This window comes from Ostrea edulis, chromosome 7 (assembly GCF_947568905.1).
Source record: "Ostrea edulis chromosome 7, xbOstEdul1.1, whole genome shotgun sequence".
Classification (NCBI taxonomy): domain Eukaryota; kingdom Metazoa; phylum Mollusca; class Bivalvia; order Ostreida; family Ostreidae; genus Ostrea; species Ostrea edulis.
The window spans coordinates 85,923,767-85,940,959 of NC_079170.1; the positions used below are offsets into that span (position 1 = coordinate 85,923,767).

Sequence of the window (17,193 nt, forward strand, 5' to 3'; positions counted from 1 at the left end):
AATAGAACCAGCGAATAAAATCTGAAATTTTGCTCGGACAAATGTGAATTCCGCAAACAGGAAATAACCTATGTTGTCCACGTTTTTAATAGTAGTGAAGGACTGAAAGCAGGACCCAGAGAAAATTCAAGAAATGATAGCGCAAAATAACAGAAAGGAACTGGAAAAATTCATGGTATTCATTCAATATCTCACCAAATTCCTACTCAATCTATCTCAGGAATCCGCACTATTACGACAGTTACTATCAAACGAAGTGTCATGGCATTGGAATGGAGGCAAACAGCAAAGTTTCCAAAAGCTGAAGGAGATGGTGACAAAAACTCCAGTGCTAACATACTTTGATCCAGAGAAACCAGTTCTACTTCCCGTGGACAGCAGTTCAACTGAACTTGGAGCTGTAATTATTCAAAGTGGCAAACCTGTTGCTTTATTATGGATCAAGAGCTTTCACATAACACAACAAAAATTCTCTCAGTAAGAAAAAGAGACATTGGCTATAGTTTACGGTTGTCAGAAATTTCATCAATATGTTTATTGAGGAAGAATTCAAGCAGAAACTGACCATAAACCTCTACAATAAATTTTCCATAAAACATTACAAAAACTCCCAGCTCGTCTGCAGAAGATGGTCTTTACATTACAATGTTACGACTTGGACGTTACATACAAACCTGGAAGTGACAGTTGTACTTGCTGATCACCTCTCCACGCGAGTATGTTAAGGCAGGTCATGCTCCATTTATGCACGTAAACTGCATAATTTTTAAAAACTGTCCTACACAGAGAGAGGGAGCTACTAATCTTTAAAAACTATTTTGGTTGTTTACATGAGAACATTTTGTATCATAACAACATGGCAAACATGCACTTCCGTATGACGTCATTGCATGACTGTTATAAATTCATCATGGATATACCTCAGTAGAAAAAGGATAGGTAGCACACTACCCCAGGATTTAAATATTGGTCTAACTGGCGATAATGACGGTAAAACACCCATAGTTTATCAGAATTACTGATAGAATCCTTCCACTTTCAGTAAGAAATAATTATTAAACATTTAAAGACGAAACCATCTAGGCCATGTTTTACATTTTGCACTGATGCTATGCAGTTTTCTTTTAAAGGTTTCTTAACAGACGATTCCATCAGTAATTTCCGTGTACATTAGTTTATGACCTTTCACACAGTGTATAAAAAGTCCCTAAAAGTGTGCGGCGTAGTGTGTTACTTTGCAGTTTTGTTTCAGTGTGTGACAAAGGAAAATCGGATCGACATGCTAAATGGAATGTTTTCCCCGTTAAACAAAGTTGTCAATGAATGAAATCAACATACCTTCATAATATCAATAAATTCTCAGCGTTTCACATATATATCCCATGTTACATGTATATATTTCAAATACTCCACATTTTGTCGATATTTACATGTACACGACACACTTTAACAATACTTTCAATTTCCATTACCGAGCTCTTCAATTTGAAGGCGCGTTTAGTAGCGTTATCTGGGACAAGCGTCATATCGCGTCACGTAAGTTGTCAACGATGGCGTCGAACTATCACGGATTGCAGTGCGCAGACCTGAAACAAATACTCAAATCGAAAGGTATTCCCTTTTCAAACAAAAATAAACAAGATCTTGTTGACTTGTGTGAAAGTGCGGATGCTCTTGATTTACCACAAATCAATCTTGACGATGTGAAGGCCTCAGTCAAGAGATGGACTGTTCGCGGGATAACGTTCCCACAGCCTAATGACAAGGATTCTGACATCGTCTGGACACCCAATCTCGCTAACATTCCTTCAGTCGACACCTTCGATGTTACGAGTTTTCTGCAGAATTACTGTGGGTGGTCTGCAGAACGCATACGGAGAAGAAAATCCGACAATGGGTATAAACTACATTGTTCCGGCCACATCCATGATGTTACAATGGCAGTATTAGGTAGTACTACTACTTACATAAAATTTATGCTTCACTATAATTACATCGCTTAAAATTATTCAGCAGAAATTATTTTCATTCAAAGTGAGGTTTTAGTTTTTAGTAGAATTATAATCTACTGTGAAATATTCATAAATTTACCAGAGATCCATGAAGTACTAGGCCTACAATGTACCTGATGATTGATACATGCATGTATATGAAATCAAATTTAGAGAGCTTTAGCTTTAAGAAATCAATGAGCTGTAAAATTTCGTGGTGTGATTTAATTTTCTTTCAAAGGGCAAACGACTTGCCCCTCATGTAATGATACATGTACCATTGATTAATGAACAAATATATTTTTTGTTTGAGATGTATGTGAATTTATTGCAATCTTAATTTTGTATATACTGACAGATATGTACAAAACTTAATTTTTGTCTGTCATTTCATTTGAACAGGACCGAAACCAGCTGGACTGGTTTGATACTGGGATTGAACCAAGATCTTTTGAATATTAAGGAGAAAATGTGGAAATTACTCAGCTACCTGTCAGTTCCTGGAGCATGTCATGGTACCAAATATGAACATGTGAATTAATATATCTGATACAAACCATAATCAAGTTGAGACATTATCCCAAATCCAGTAGTGCTCACAAGTTCTAAAGAGATTTTGCTAATAGTCAATGTGCTACTAGTAGCACTGGTAAACCCCTAACCATTACACAAGATTTTGTCTGACCAGCTGGACTGGCTAGTACAGAGTCATTATTTATTTAGATGTGCCGGCCATAATCAAGTTATTATTGAAATGTTGCATGATTCAATATTTAACCATCCAAAATACATTTCAGCAATGCAAATTCAATCAGTCAGCCACATAATCAAAGATTGCTGTTAGACGAATTAAAATTAATTACTAGATTATCATCCCCGCCCGCCCCTCAAAAAAGCCCAATCTGATTTTTTTTTCACAAAAATTACAATTTCAAACAAACTTGCTTCCCAGTAACATGAGTGAATAATTAAAGTCAAAGAATGTTGGTTTTATATACTCTACCAAGGATACTGTGGATGTTAACTTGATTAACACTTTGTGTGATGTCTTTTGTCATTAATTTTTTTTTCTCCTCGGGGTAACAAAAATAAAAAAAAAAATCCTCCCACCCGCCCCATATTTTTTTGTGACCCCGGATGATAATCTACTACTTAAGTTGAATTGTCCTTAGAACAAATAATAATTAATGTGTAAATCAAAGAAAATGAATTAACATAAAATACTGTTAATCTTCAGATTTCTAACATTTTAATCTAGCAGTCTGCTTGGATCTATTGAGTCAAATTTCAGTCAGTCTGCAAAGAACTTGTGAACATTTTAATTTTATGTCCCAATATGTATGTTATTATGTATTTGAAAAATCATATAGCTTAAAGATTCCACTTATATTCCAGGAAATGATCTGTGTTTCATCAAGGGCAGATGTGTTCCCGAAACAAGGCAGTCCAGTGAACCTTATTCCCCATGGATTCTTGTTGAGAATTCAGGACACATTTTTTCAGCTGAATGTACATGTGTTGCGTAAGTTAATTAACATATACCTATAGTGGTGCATGTATATTGCATCAGAAATGAACACTATAATTATTTTGTTACTGGGCTGAGTATTTTTGTCTCATAAGACTTTAACTCCAGTCCAATATTGAAGTATGTGAAATATGAAAACTATTTATAATCTTAAACAGGGGGAATGGATCATGCAAACATGTCGTTGCCCTACTATTTGGCATTATCGATCATGTTATATCCATGGAAGACAGAAGTACCATAGGAGTGACTGATACTGCAGCATATTGGGACAAACCTAGAAAAGTTTGCAGGCCAATAGCTGTTAATGACTTGGATATCAAGTAAAAGAAATATTAAATATTGTCTTTTAAATATTCAGTCTGACTAAATTTAGTTGTTGTCGTTTCAATTTAATTAGATCTTAATTTTCTTCAATGTTCAATTTTATATACATGTACATAATTCAATTGTATACAGTCTCCATTTCTGAAATACATTCTGAATTTGTGGAAATTAAAACCCTTTTTCAAAACTCCACATAAATCCAGTATTTTCAAAATTCTAGATGGAACCCCACACCTCTAAAATTTGAAGAAGAAAAAAAATCAAGTTTAGAGAACAATATTAAAATTGAATGTCAACATTTAGAATGATAAATAGATATGCAATTTACAATGCATATTGTTTCAGTTTTTACTTATATATTAGACCTTATTCAATTGCAGGTTTGATACGAATCTACCCGATAAGGCACGCCCATCTGTGGATTCTGGCTATCTACCCCTGAAATCGGCAACACTGGATCAAAGGGCAATAGAGAAAGGCATCATGGAAGTCTTAAAGCAAAGCCAGACAGCTGCAGTGGCATTATATACTCTGTCTGATTCTGACAGCGAAAGTGATGTGTCAATGTTGGTTGAAGATACTCCTCTTAACATCTTGAACTTTTGGCCAAACATGGGCAAGAGAATCTCAGCATTGAAGATTCTTACATAAATCAAGTTAGGGAACTAACATGGGGCCAATCAAATAACTTGATGTGGCATTATCAAAGGAAAGGTAGACTAACTGCATCTAACTTTTACAGTGCATTTCATTACAGAGGCAACAGCACAGAAAATTACATTGTAAAGAGTATCTTGGGAAAATACCAATTTGCTTCGAAGTCTGTTGAATATGGGAAGTCACAAGAACCTGTTGCCAGAGGAAAGTACATTGAGTACATGTCCAGTCGGCATCCATCATTTCAGTGTTCTGAGACAGGTATATTTGTGTACAAGGACTTTCCTTACCTTGCCGCTTCCCCAGATGGTGTTACAGAATGTAAATGTTGTGGAAAAGGACTGTTGGAAATCAAATGTCCATTCAGTTTTCAGAATGAAATTTCTCAGGTTGCTATGTCAAAAAATTCATCTTGTATTTCAGCTCATGGCAAATATGAATTGAAAAAAAATTTGTCCTCTCCATATTATGTCCAGATGCTTGGTCAAATGGCAATAGGAAATTTTTCATTTTGTGATTTTGTCTTATATACAAAGAAAGATATTCATGTTGAAAGAGTTCACTATTCAAGTGCAGATTGGGAATTGCTGTCAGACAAACTGAAGAGTTTTTATACATGCTTTGTCCTGCCAAACTTGGTTTAGATGAAACCAGTTGCATACATGTTATACTTTGTATATATAGATTTCTTTTGACAAAACCTTTTTTTTCATATACCATGCATTCTTGACCTTGTGACCTTCACCTTCTCCAGAACAAGATTAATTTAGTCATATTGGTATCAAATCATCCCCATGTTTTTGAATTCAAGTTCAGTTATGTCATGACCCTTTTGGGTCCAAATTTTTTATGGGAATAAAAATTGATAAATTATGTAAGATATCAAAAAGAAAATCAATTCAAAGTTAATTTAAGTAATCATATTTCATCTTGTGACCATGTTGAAACATACTTTCTTATAAAACCTGACTGAATAAATAGTTTTCACAAAGACCATTAAGATTGCAAACAGGCATAGTGAAAGTTTTTAAGTAATTCAACCAAACCTCAGTTAGATTTTGATAGACACAGCTTGTCATATGTTTCAAAATACTAATACTTAATTGCATATTCATTTAAGAATTATCATATATGTTTTAATATTGATATTATCATTAGTTTTAGTACAGTGTATGCATGCATATGTTGAAATATGAATTTCTCAGGGGGGTTTTCACTGCACTGTGCATGCTGCTTGTTATTCCTTAAGCATGTTGCTTTTTATTCAAGATTCTGAACAATGTGACACAGGTCCATACAAAGGAAATGTAATTAAAAATTGAAGTTTTTACACAAGTTGTTTGATGAATTTATTAATGTGCATTGTGCATGTACTTAATGAGAATCACTATTTCAATGAACACATTTGAACAAACAATCAATGTTTCAATAAAGATTACTTTCCAAAGATAATGATGTATCATATTCATAAAATACAATTCCTAGATTTTGTAGTACATACATTTGCATACTGTAAATGTCACTGCTATGAGAAAAGTGAACTTTAAAGCAATATTAGCTGTAATAATTAGGTGTTGAAAACTTTTGTTGAAAAATTATGGTTTATACTTCTTTAAAAAATTCAACTTGCATTACAAAAATTATTCAGAAGTTCAGAATGAAACAAAATTACTTTATTGTCTCCCAATACAAAATTTTGTTTAATGTCAAAGCTACATATTCAATAGAACCAGGATCTTTATTTTGACTTAGTTTCAATTTTACCAAGAATAATACATGAAGTAGAAATTACAGACAAAACTATTAAAATAATATATTTTTACAACTGTACAACTTAAAATTTTGAGATTTAGAGCTAATATTGCTTTAATATATATAGTGTCACATGATAAACAATGTTCTATTTAAATTTCTTTGACAGAGGTGGCAGAAAGTTACAAAAAGCTGCAGCTACTCGCAACATTGCAGATGACAAATTTTTCATGTTAAGGGGTAGAATTCCTCCCAACATTTTGAAAGATTTTAGTCTTCTAATAGCTCGCTCCACATGAATACGAAGTGAGGCAATCTTGCGAGTCTCAAGAATTTGCTTTGAAGTTAGCACCCTTCCTTTGCCATTTCTTTTTTCATGTGTAAAAGGTGACATGTTCAAGTATGCACCTTTCAAAGTAAGAAGGTCTCGTATCTGGAATCCCCTGTCAGCCATCACTTCATCCCCTGGAGAAATGTGATTAAGATATTTGCTCTCAATTGTAATTTTTCTGTCACTGATATTGCCACTCCAGAATTTTGATACAAAAGTAAATGCCCCATTGGGCTGTATAGCAACCAGAGCTTTAAGGGTGTTATGAGACTTGTAATTACTCCATGTGCTTGCTTGAGCTGAACAATTTTTGGGTTTTTGGATGAAGACTTCTGTACAGTCAATTATTGAAGTTGTTTTGGGATACTTGAGTTTAAATGATAATGGCATGTGTTTCCTGACCTTTTCACTTGCCGGCCACTTAACTACAGAGTCTAGAATTTGAGCTAAAAAATTTTATCCAGGTGCTAAAAGGGTTGAAACATGCCCAACAGAAACACCAAACAGCACAGCAAGAGTTGAATTATCTAATCCCAGTCTTAATTTCAACATTACTATAACAAATTCCTCTTTCATAGATAGTTTTCTCTGTCTACCTGGTTTATTTTGCTGTTTTTCTTGCCATTTCTTGGATCCTGACCTCCCAGCCCCTTTCCAAAATGAAACCTTGTCATAAAATACTGCAAGGAATTGCAAAAAGAATGTAAGAAAACTAAGAGGGGGTAACCCTAGAAAATGCTTGATGTTTTTGTCATCTTGAAGTACATTGTTGAGAAGTTCCTTCCGGAAATCAACTTCACGGGATTTTAGGATTTCATTCTCTTTTCTCAGTTCTTTGTTTTCTACTTCAAGTTCTCCGCATTTAACCTGGAATAAATTCAATCACCACATTCACAATATATAGATTGTGGAGTGAATGATCAGTGTGGTGGATACAGAGACAATCCCCCACCCACCCCATTTATTCCCTAAATGTGTAGTAATCCACACTATACATTATTATCACAAATAATTATGATCTTTTTAAACTTGTGCATGAATATTTATTGCACTTATCAAGAGATTTAAGTAATTTTCAAATATATTAAATGCATGTACTATATTAAGAATATATACAACCGGTACCAATCAGGGTTTTATCCAGCTTTTAGATGCTAGGCCTACTACCCATTTCATATTTAAAGGGAATTTTTTAAAATGAAGTCATGAGCTTCCTTGGGAGGGGGTTGGGTTGGGGGACAATCCTCAGATTATATCTCAAAACAGGCATACAAATTGATTGATTACTTGCAATACTTTGATAATTAAAGAAAGTGATTAATAATAATATATAAAGATGATTTTTGTTGAAATTCTCATACAATTTTGTGTAGTTTCAGAAACTTTCTACAAATGAAGGTAAATTTTACCTGTGGAAGGGGAAATACTTATTTGATCAATGTCAAAGGGGGAAAGGTATTGAATAAATATTGCTTGAATTAAAAATTTCTGGATCCACCACTAATAATCCAAGTGAACAAAAATAGAAGAGCAGTAAAGAAATAAAATTGGCACAATATATTTATGCTGATGACTTATGTTTTTACTTTGCCAGGACTAACTTGCCTCTAAAAGTCTTATTCTTTCTATAAGGCCTTGCTCTCTACAGTACTTCATCTCAGGATTACAGCATATGTAGGAATGGTCATGGTGTAAAGTTTGGCATTGAACAACATCTAGAAAAAATATCCCAGATTTGAATAAATTAAATTTATATTAACAGCAATTTTTTACAATTACGTTTGACAAAAGTAATTAATGACAATTATTTATTTGCACAATCACAATAACAACTAATGGCTAAGGCACATATATTATAATAGCTAGATTATACAAAAGAAACAATATTATTCAAAATAAAATGAGTGATTTGAATGTATGAATATGGCACCAGACAAAATCATGTTATATCACACTGCATATAAGGTGTACATGATATTAATTAAATGACACCAATATTTAACTAATTTCAATATTTTATAGCCAAAACAATTCATATACAATAATATACACACATTGTATACGATGATATGAATCTTATCAATACTTAAGGAATTTTTGCAGTTGCATTTTTTAATGATGAGTGTTTCAATCCTGGGTTTGGGGGACCATCATTGTTCAAAGTGTTTCAAAATACCTGCCATCACTGATGTTTTGATTCAGTTGGGGTGTTTTGGATTGGTGTTTTGTTAAGATTACTATTTATTATCAGTGTGTCTCTGCCTCAATAGGTTTAACCATACATTCACCATCTGGGGATATATACTGGCCACCCAGGTGAGGTGTCCATGAGTAGCCACTTTACCAATTAACATATATTGATGGGGTATAATTATTTGTAATATATCTAATATCACACAGTACATGAGTATTACTTCTTCTATGAATACTTTGTTTCAATCATCAATGACTTCTGTAATGTCTCCATGAAGTTACATTTATTTAGATTACTTATTTATAAGCAAATTTGAATTGAATAAACAAGATGGAAAAAAATGGTAATTTTTCAGTTTAATTAATTAACTCACAGTGACTTGTAATTGGGAAAATGCTCCATTACACATTATTTTCAATTATGTGAAAATTTGTAATTATCAACTAATTACACACTCAATTAAAATTACTTTTTTCAATTGCCCCATCCCTACTTAGTATCATAAACATGCACGTAATAAATGTTGAACAAACCTGTTTGAATCTCGTTGTTGTTGTCAATTGTTAATGGAATGTCTATTTATCCTGCAACATACGGATAGCATATCTTACTTTTGTCCGTGGATGAATCGCATTTCACAATTTTGATTCTTTTGTTTTCTGAATGTTCTTGAGTTTCGCTGGTTTTTCTGCCTAAGTGGGAGTTCTTGGTGTAGCCATTTTATAATTATTATAGGCAAACATAGTGGGATAGGGGTTATTTGGAGTTGGTTTTCCATCGATAAAATGCTTGGAACAGACGACCTAATGCCGATTATCGGCTTTACTGTCTACAGACAATCCCTCTCTCCTCACCAAACGCAGCCACTTCTTCAATTCACTCTCCACCTTGAGTAGCTGGTAAAAACTGACATCGTTGCTTGACGTTCTACTATCAGTAGTACAACCGACAGCAATGCAATGTCGCGCAGGCATAGCGTCTTTGACAACTGTAGCGTCTTTGACAACTGTTTGTCCGGAAAATCTCGCGAGACTTACGCGGTTTCTCTCTCCTTATATCGAAGAACGATCAAAGAGCGATAACTCTTTAAAGGAGGAAATCGAAAGTATTCTTTACATGTGTCAACGTTACTCCGTGTATAGTTATGACGTCATCAGTTTACTTTCATATTGATCAGACAGAAATTACACGACAGCAGTATAACATTTCATATTTCTTTGGATCTTAGCAGCTTTGGCTAAACAATATTTTCTATCATATAAACATGTGCACTATCAAGACATATCTATGGTTTGTGCAAGCTAAGCGTGATATTTACGTGAACAAAACCCTGATTAAAAACAGTTAATATATGCCAAAGTAGCGGCATTAGAATAAGTAATGCCGGCTTGTGATTTCCATGGAAATAGGACTGCTTCAATTTAATGTAAATAGGATTTTTTTTTATCACAAATGAAGTACAGCAAGTCACAACAGGGGATGCTTACTCCTCCTAGGCACCTGATCCCACCTCTGGTGTGTCCAGGGGTCCGTGTTTGCCCAACTATCTATTTTGTATTGCTTGTAGGAGTTATGAGATTGATCACTGTTCGTTATCTTCACCTTGCATGTAATATTTTCTAGACAGTCTGGGCAGATCCCACTTATCCTAATGGGATCCAACTCTCTTCCAGCTAAAACTTTTTACCGGACATAAATTTTTATTTTTAAAAAAAAAGTCTGCACATCTTTTTCCCCCCTTGGCTCTCACCAGCCATCAACAACTCGGATGCGTTCACTGCTTTATTTGTGGCCTTTTTCATAGTGTATTCAGTTAGAACTGCAGCAGAAACCATAAAGCAAAAACTATTGGCATTAGTATCTCTATCCAAAACAGGACAAAAAACAACCCGAAGTTAGCACGCGGACAGAGCTTTATCAAAGCATCCTAATTTTGGACATTTGGTCCGCCTATACATATATATTGAACGCGGGAAATATAACGCTATTGATGTAAACAGTGCATTGTGACGTCATATTCATCGTCGGTATTTAGCAAATTTACAAACATAGGAGACATGACACAATATCATGTTAATCGAGGAGTGATTATATATGATTAAAAAAATAAGATTTACATGCTTTTACGGATTTTATGTAACATCTCAGAACGACGTGAACTAGGGTAGACGAGATTACTGCATCCCTGAGGCCTTTGGGGTGGGGCAAAGACTGCCAAAACTTGACCAGTTTTCAAAAATGTTCTTTTCTACAACCGCGTATATTTAAAGAAACCTAAATGCATTGTGATGTAGAGCAGGAAGGCCTCTACCAAAATTGTAAATTTCATGATCCCCGGGGTAGTGGTTTTGACCCCATGGCAGGGCCAAACTTACTTTACTGTGTTAATTATGTGTAAAACACTTTAAAATAACATCTTTAGTGCTGTTGATACTAAATTGAAACTAAATGGATATTTAGAAAGAGCAGGTATTCCTTTACCAAAATTGTAAATTTGAAGATCCCAGGGGTAGGGGTTTGGTATTACGGTGGGCCAAAATGGACAGTTATTAAATGTTCGAATAATAGAAATTTTTAACTTCTTGATAACTATCATTCCAATTCTTTTCAAATTTGGTATGAAGCATCTTCGGAAAGGGGGGGGGCATAAACTGTAAATTTCAGGATTCCTGCACCCCTGGGGCTTTAGGGGCGGGCAAAACTGCCAAACATTGACTAATTTTCAAAAAATTCTTCTCTACAACCGCACATGTTTAAGAAAAAACCAAATGCATAGTGACGTAGAGGAGGAAGGCCTCTACCAAGATTGTAAATTTCATGATCCCCAGGGTAGGGGTTCTGACCCCAGGATGGGGCCAAACTTAGTTTATAGTATTTGTGTGTAAGTTTGTTGATACTGTATAATGTAAATGCATACTTAGGAATAGCAGAAAAGGATGTACAAAAAATGGTTAATTTTACAAACTAGGGTTTTGACTCTGGGATGGATCCAAATTAGTCAAATGTTTTAATGTTAATACACCTATTATATTATTTAAAGCCTTTCATCAGTGTATGCACTTTTGAGGGCATTGAAGAACACATCTTGTTTTATACTGTTGCTGAACATTAGAATTTAGCTTAGATATTCAGAACAGAATTTTTTTTCTAAATTTCATAGCCCTTGGGAGTAGTGATACTTTTTCACTAGTACTCAGGTGACTGATAAGGTCTGTGGGCCTCTTGTTTAGAAATGAATATCTAATCTGAAAATGCAACAATTCTTTAAGGAAATAACCAGAAAAGAAAAAAATGGTCTGCATAATCATGTATATATACTTTTGTGGTCTCCTTTATACATGTACATTGTATATGCATGTACTTGGTCTACTTAAAACCCCGAGGATCGTCATAAAAATATAAAGGTCAACTTAAAACCTCCAAAGTATTTACAAAATATTAAGGAGACCAGGAAATATGTATATTTATAACGAAACAATATTTAGTGTCGATATGGCTATACTTATATTTTTGAAGCCTTAATGCCTCAGAATAAGTGCAGTCACCTTAATTACTTAATGCCCAACTTCACCTTATATATATATATATATACTACTCAAAATTTGATAACGATCATAGATATTTTTCTGTTTAAAAAATTAATAACTGCATAACTGGCAATATTGTGTCCAAGTGAAATCAAAAACGTCTTCAACAAACTTGCACGTGCATTTCATGCCATGGGAAATGCGTTTCTCATCACAGTTTATGCTTTTGTTACCATTGCACGATTTTCACTCAGGCATCGGTGTCTGATTCTTTCTAAAATTTCAAACTCACTTGAGTGTTTAGACTACGTTTATCAACACAATGCCCCCTCAACGTGTAAGGCGTCGCCTGACGACAGAACAACTGGGCAGATGTATTGGAATGTTTGACGCTGGCTATTCACAACGTGACGTTGCAAATGCACTAAACGTCAGCCAGAGCGTTGTAAACAGGGCCTGGAACCGACCGCAAACTTTTGATACAGCAGCACACCGACATGGGGGTGGTCGTCAGAGGTCGACAACCCAACGCCAAGACCATTTTGTGGCTCTTCAGGCACGACACCATCCCTTCTGGACAGCAACCAGCCTACGTAACGACCTCCTGAACGCCTCGGGGGTGAATATGTCCACTCAGACGATACGGAATCGGCTTTACAATACAGGTCTCAACTCGAGAAGGGCATGTGTTCGAGTCCCTCTGACTGTTCGACACCGGCGGGAGCGATTGGACTGGGCTGAAGATGATGTCACTTGGACACAGAACGATTGGGTTCAAGTTCTGTTCACCGATGAGTCCAGGTATTGTTTGGACTTTACAGACAGGAGGCACCGAGTGTGGCGACGACAACATGACCGTTATGGTGGTGGTTCCATCATGGTCTGGGGTGGAATCAGCAGGGATGGAAGAACAGATCTTCATGTCCTGGAGAGAGGAACAATGACGGGGGTGCGGTACCGGGATGAGATCCTCGATGTTTATTTCAGACCCTACGCTGGTGCTGTTGGCCCAGAGTTCATCCTGATAGATGATAACGCCCGTCCTCATCGCGCCAGGGTGGTGGAGCAGTACCTTCAGCAGGAGACAATTGTCCGTATGGACTGGCCAGCACGCTCGCCGGACTTGAACCCGATTGAGCATGTATGGAACATGCTGCAGGTTGCCCTTTCACGCCGTAGAGCACAACCCACGATTTTGGCAGAGCTCGGAAACGCCCTCGTGGAAGAGTGGAACAACCTTCCCATTGGAAACATCCGGGTGCTTATTGACAGCATGGCTCGACGTTGTCAAGCCGTCATTGATGCAAGGGGGGCCATACCCGGTATTGACACTTCATCGACTAAGTGTAATGATGGACTATCCCCAAAAACTGTGTAATTTTTTCTCTGGTTTGCTGTTAACTTTTTGTAATGAAATGCCTTTTGGTGTTGTTATCAGATTTCAAGCATTCCGTATTGATAAAAGTTCATGCCGTTCAAGAATTTTCATTCATAACCTGAGTAAACACGTTTCTGAGTCAAATTTATGTCTTTTGTTATGTTAGTGGTAAATTACACACATATAACTTAGTGATCCTTATCAAATTTTGAGTAGTATATATATATATATATAGATAGATAGATAGATAGATAGATAGATAGATAGATAGATAGATAGATAGAAAAATAGATAGATAGATAAAAATCTTCATATAAAAACGATATATATGGGCCTAGTCAAAACTATATAACTAACACTGAACACCTACACATTTTTATGCTGATTATGTTGTAAGCCAATCGCACATAGAAGCCAAGCGCAACGATGTGCGATTGGTTGTAGACCAAAGTGTTTATGTGTTTATGACACGGCACAGTGTTCCCGGGAGGATCCAGGTTAGAATAGGTCCTCAGTGCCCCAGTGCCTCAGTGGCACGATAAAGATCCCTCCCTACTCAAAGGCCGTAAGCGCTGAGCATACATGTAGGCCAAAATTTGCAGCCCTTCACTGGCAATGGTGATGTCTCCACACGAGTGAACGATTCTCGAGAGGGACGTTAAATAATATACAATCAATTAATCAATATGTTTAACACGACCAAGGAACAAACAAGATTTGAACCTACAACTACCCGATCATGATCTGAACGCTTTAACCACACAGTCAGAATTGAAATATACATATGTAGGTTTATAAACGTTGACGATATATCAAATAAAATAAAAATTGTTGAATCACGCAAGTGTATAGTATTTTGATTAAGGACATGCGGGACGATGTGGCCAAAAATAACTCGTCAATGAATATTTTTTCTTTTTTTCATGAAGCACCATCAGGATGTCCTGTACAATGTGTATAAATTTCATGGCCACTTTCTAGGTATACAAGGGAGATAATAAGCTTTGAATTACCCCCCTTTTCGAAAATTGTGAATTTTACAAGATTATCCGATTTTCAATTCAAAAAAATGATTTGATGGAATTTTTATCTATATCTTTTACAATAATTTTTAGAATATATGTAAAATATAAAATATATAATAATAAAATGCTTAAACATAACCATATAATAAGAAATTGGGAAAATTTAAGGATTTGGGGTGGAAATTGGTACTCAAAAACAGGGTAGTCTAGATACTAAATGAAGCACTGCTCAAAAACTTGTCAATGAATTTTTTTGCAAACACTGCAATTAAAAGTTATTCATATACCCAACTTCCTGTAGAAATATGAAGGGGTGAAGCTAATCTTGATTTTGAGGTAGGCGTCCTTGAAGTTATACATTGATATGTTCACTTGGGGTTAGGCTTGGCGAAATATTTGTTATTAATAACTTTCAAGCTTATATTCTTTTCATGAACAACTACTGTTAAAAGTAATGGGGGATGGGACAGTCTCAATTTATTTGCACTACAAATTTTTTTTAAAAAAAAAGCTCATTGTCAAAGACGGGGGAGGGGGGTGCAAGGGGGAGGGGGGCTAATTCTTCGTGCCTGTTTTGGAATACATTGTTAGAAACTATATTTGTTTTGAACCTATTGAAATATTTAGAATTTTCATAATTATGGAACAAAAATTGAGTAAATGGAAACAAATTAAAATTTAGTTTTTTTTTTAAAATATACATGTATATATTAAACATGGCTTCGAACAAAACGTCTAGTCTAGCTCTAAACAATACGTCTTCTTCAAACCACGGGTTAGGTCTAGTTAAGGTCAATATGAGCTACTACTTCTTTACTAGATTAACAGCATTTCCGCGGCCATGGTAGCTAGTGTCGCTTGACTCGATCGTCTCCATGCTATTTTTCAAAGTATTTATGTATCGCACATGTTGTGACTTTGCACCTTTTTCTTTTTCACACGTCTGCTTCTCGCATACATTCCGACGTGTGTCATATTTTTTAAGTTAGTTACCATTTCCATAGCAGTGTTTCGTAAAGTTAGTAAAAATAATTTGGAATATGAAATAGTTTCAGAGATAAAGCGTATTTATATTTACATGAAAATGCTTGCAAAAATTAAACATTCCTAGTATCGACGTTAATATTTGACCAAAAGTAACGACTGCCGTCATAAGGGGGGGGGGGTATTTTTCGCAAACAAGGATCGATTATAAAAGCACCTGAATAGTTTGTACGTCTCCCAAGCAAGATTCAGAGAAATGTGTGTCCAGATCTAGTTTCACACTACTATAGTGAATATCAACAAACGATCATCATCTTACACTTGCGCTGAGTCATTGTTTACAGACGGTTGACTTTCTTTTGGTAAATGCCTAGAGATGCAAATTGCATGTGCATGTAGGAGCGATTTCGGTGACTATAAATTGTAGGCTATAGTATCAAAATTATTGTGGCGCATACTATACATATATTTAATATATGCAATGTATACATATGAAAAAGAGACTTGTAATCACTATGAAATAAAATGAAAATTATCATTTGACAAGAATTCAATCAACAGATTTACACAAAACACTTGACAGCGGTAGCAAATTACAACAAAACATGATGACATTTTCCCCGCGATACAACGTCGTGACGTACTTTTTTTATTATGACGTCGTATAGTGTGTCTGTACAGTATTGTCATTTTTCTAGGGAAGCTTAACTACGCTGCGTCCGGTTCTAAATTTATAATAAATTCGCAACCATCACGTGATCATCGTCCCTCATATCCCAAACTCCCCGTCGAGGCCTCATTACGTCACCTACGAATAGAGCAAACGAACTCTGGTGGAAGTTTGCCTCATATCCTTAAAAAATTCTTTCGCCACGTAAAGCATGTAGTCTTTTCCAAAACCTTTCTTAATTTGAAATGAGGTAAAAGTTTGAAGATGGAGTTAAGAATTTGTGTTGAAATTGGATATTTTTTAAAAGATAAAGAACGAATTCAGTGTGTCTAGAATCGCTACATTATTTCTAAAGTCAATCTATTGAAAATTATCTAACGAAGTGGGTGGTACAAGTATTTCGATAATTATGGACCTTAAAGTTCCAATTAATGTTTCAATTTTTGTTAAAACACTTGAAATTTTGATTGTTTGATTAAATATTATATTGTCTAACGTTCCTCTCGAGAATTTTTCACTCATATGGAGACGTCATGAAATCTTGAGTGTTACTTTATTTAGCCATGACTTTGTAAAGTGAGTACTCAAAAAGAAGGGAAAAAAATGACTCTGAACATGCCCTTGAATGTTCGTTCCTCATTTTGTGTATACATTCCTCTATAAGACGGTTTTAATATATGTATCTATACCATCAGCAAAGTTTTATTAGAATTTGTCGTGATTACCTCAGTAAGTATAATCGTTCTAGAGAACATTTCATCAATGCTTATGGTAATGGAAACGACTTATTAATTCTTACAAAATAAACTGAAATGTTTTGAGTTACAAC

The 17,193-nt window shown here is 35.2% G+C and overlaps 2 protein-coding genes across 2 annotated transcripts in view; one reads left to right on the forward strand and one right to left on the reverse strand.

The window, feature by feature from the left end:
- LOC125672810 (semaphorin-5A-like) overlaps positions 1 to 9,754 on the reverse strand; it is a 32,760-nt gene extending 23,006 nt beyond the window's left edge. Inside the window, exons 1-6 of the mRNA XM_056145888.1 lie at positions 9,635 to 9,754; positions 7,352 to 7,453; positions 7,183 to 7,266; positions 4,794 to 4,844; positions 566 to 574; positions 341 to 398 (exon numbers count right to left, since the gene is read on the reverse strand). Of these exons, the coding sequence (XP_056001863.1) occupies positions 341 to 398; positions 566 to 574; positions 4,794 to 4,844; positions 7,183 to 7,266; positions 7,352 to 7,453; positions 9,635 to 9,754 (424 nt within the window). The remainder of the gene's footprint in view (positions 1 to 340; positions 399 to 565; positions 575 to 4,793; positions 4,845 to 7,182; positions 7,267 to 7,351; positions 7,454 to 9,634) is intronic.
- LOC125653998 (serine/threonine-protein phosphatase 6 regulatory ankyrin repeat subunit B-like) overlaps positions 1 to 17,193 on the forward strand; it is a 1,068,599-nt gene that overhangs the window by 715,645 nt on the left and 335,761 nt on the right. The gene's annotated exons all lie outside the window — the stretch shown is intronic.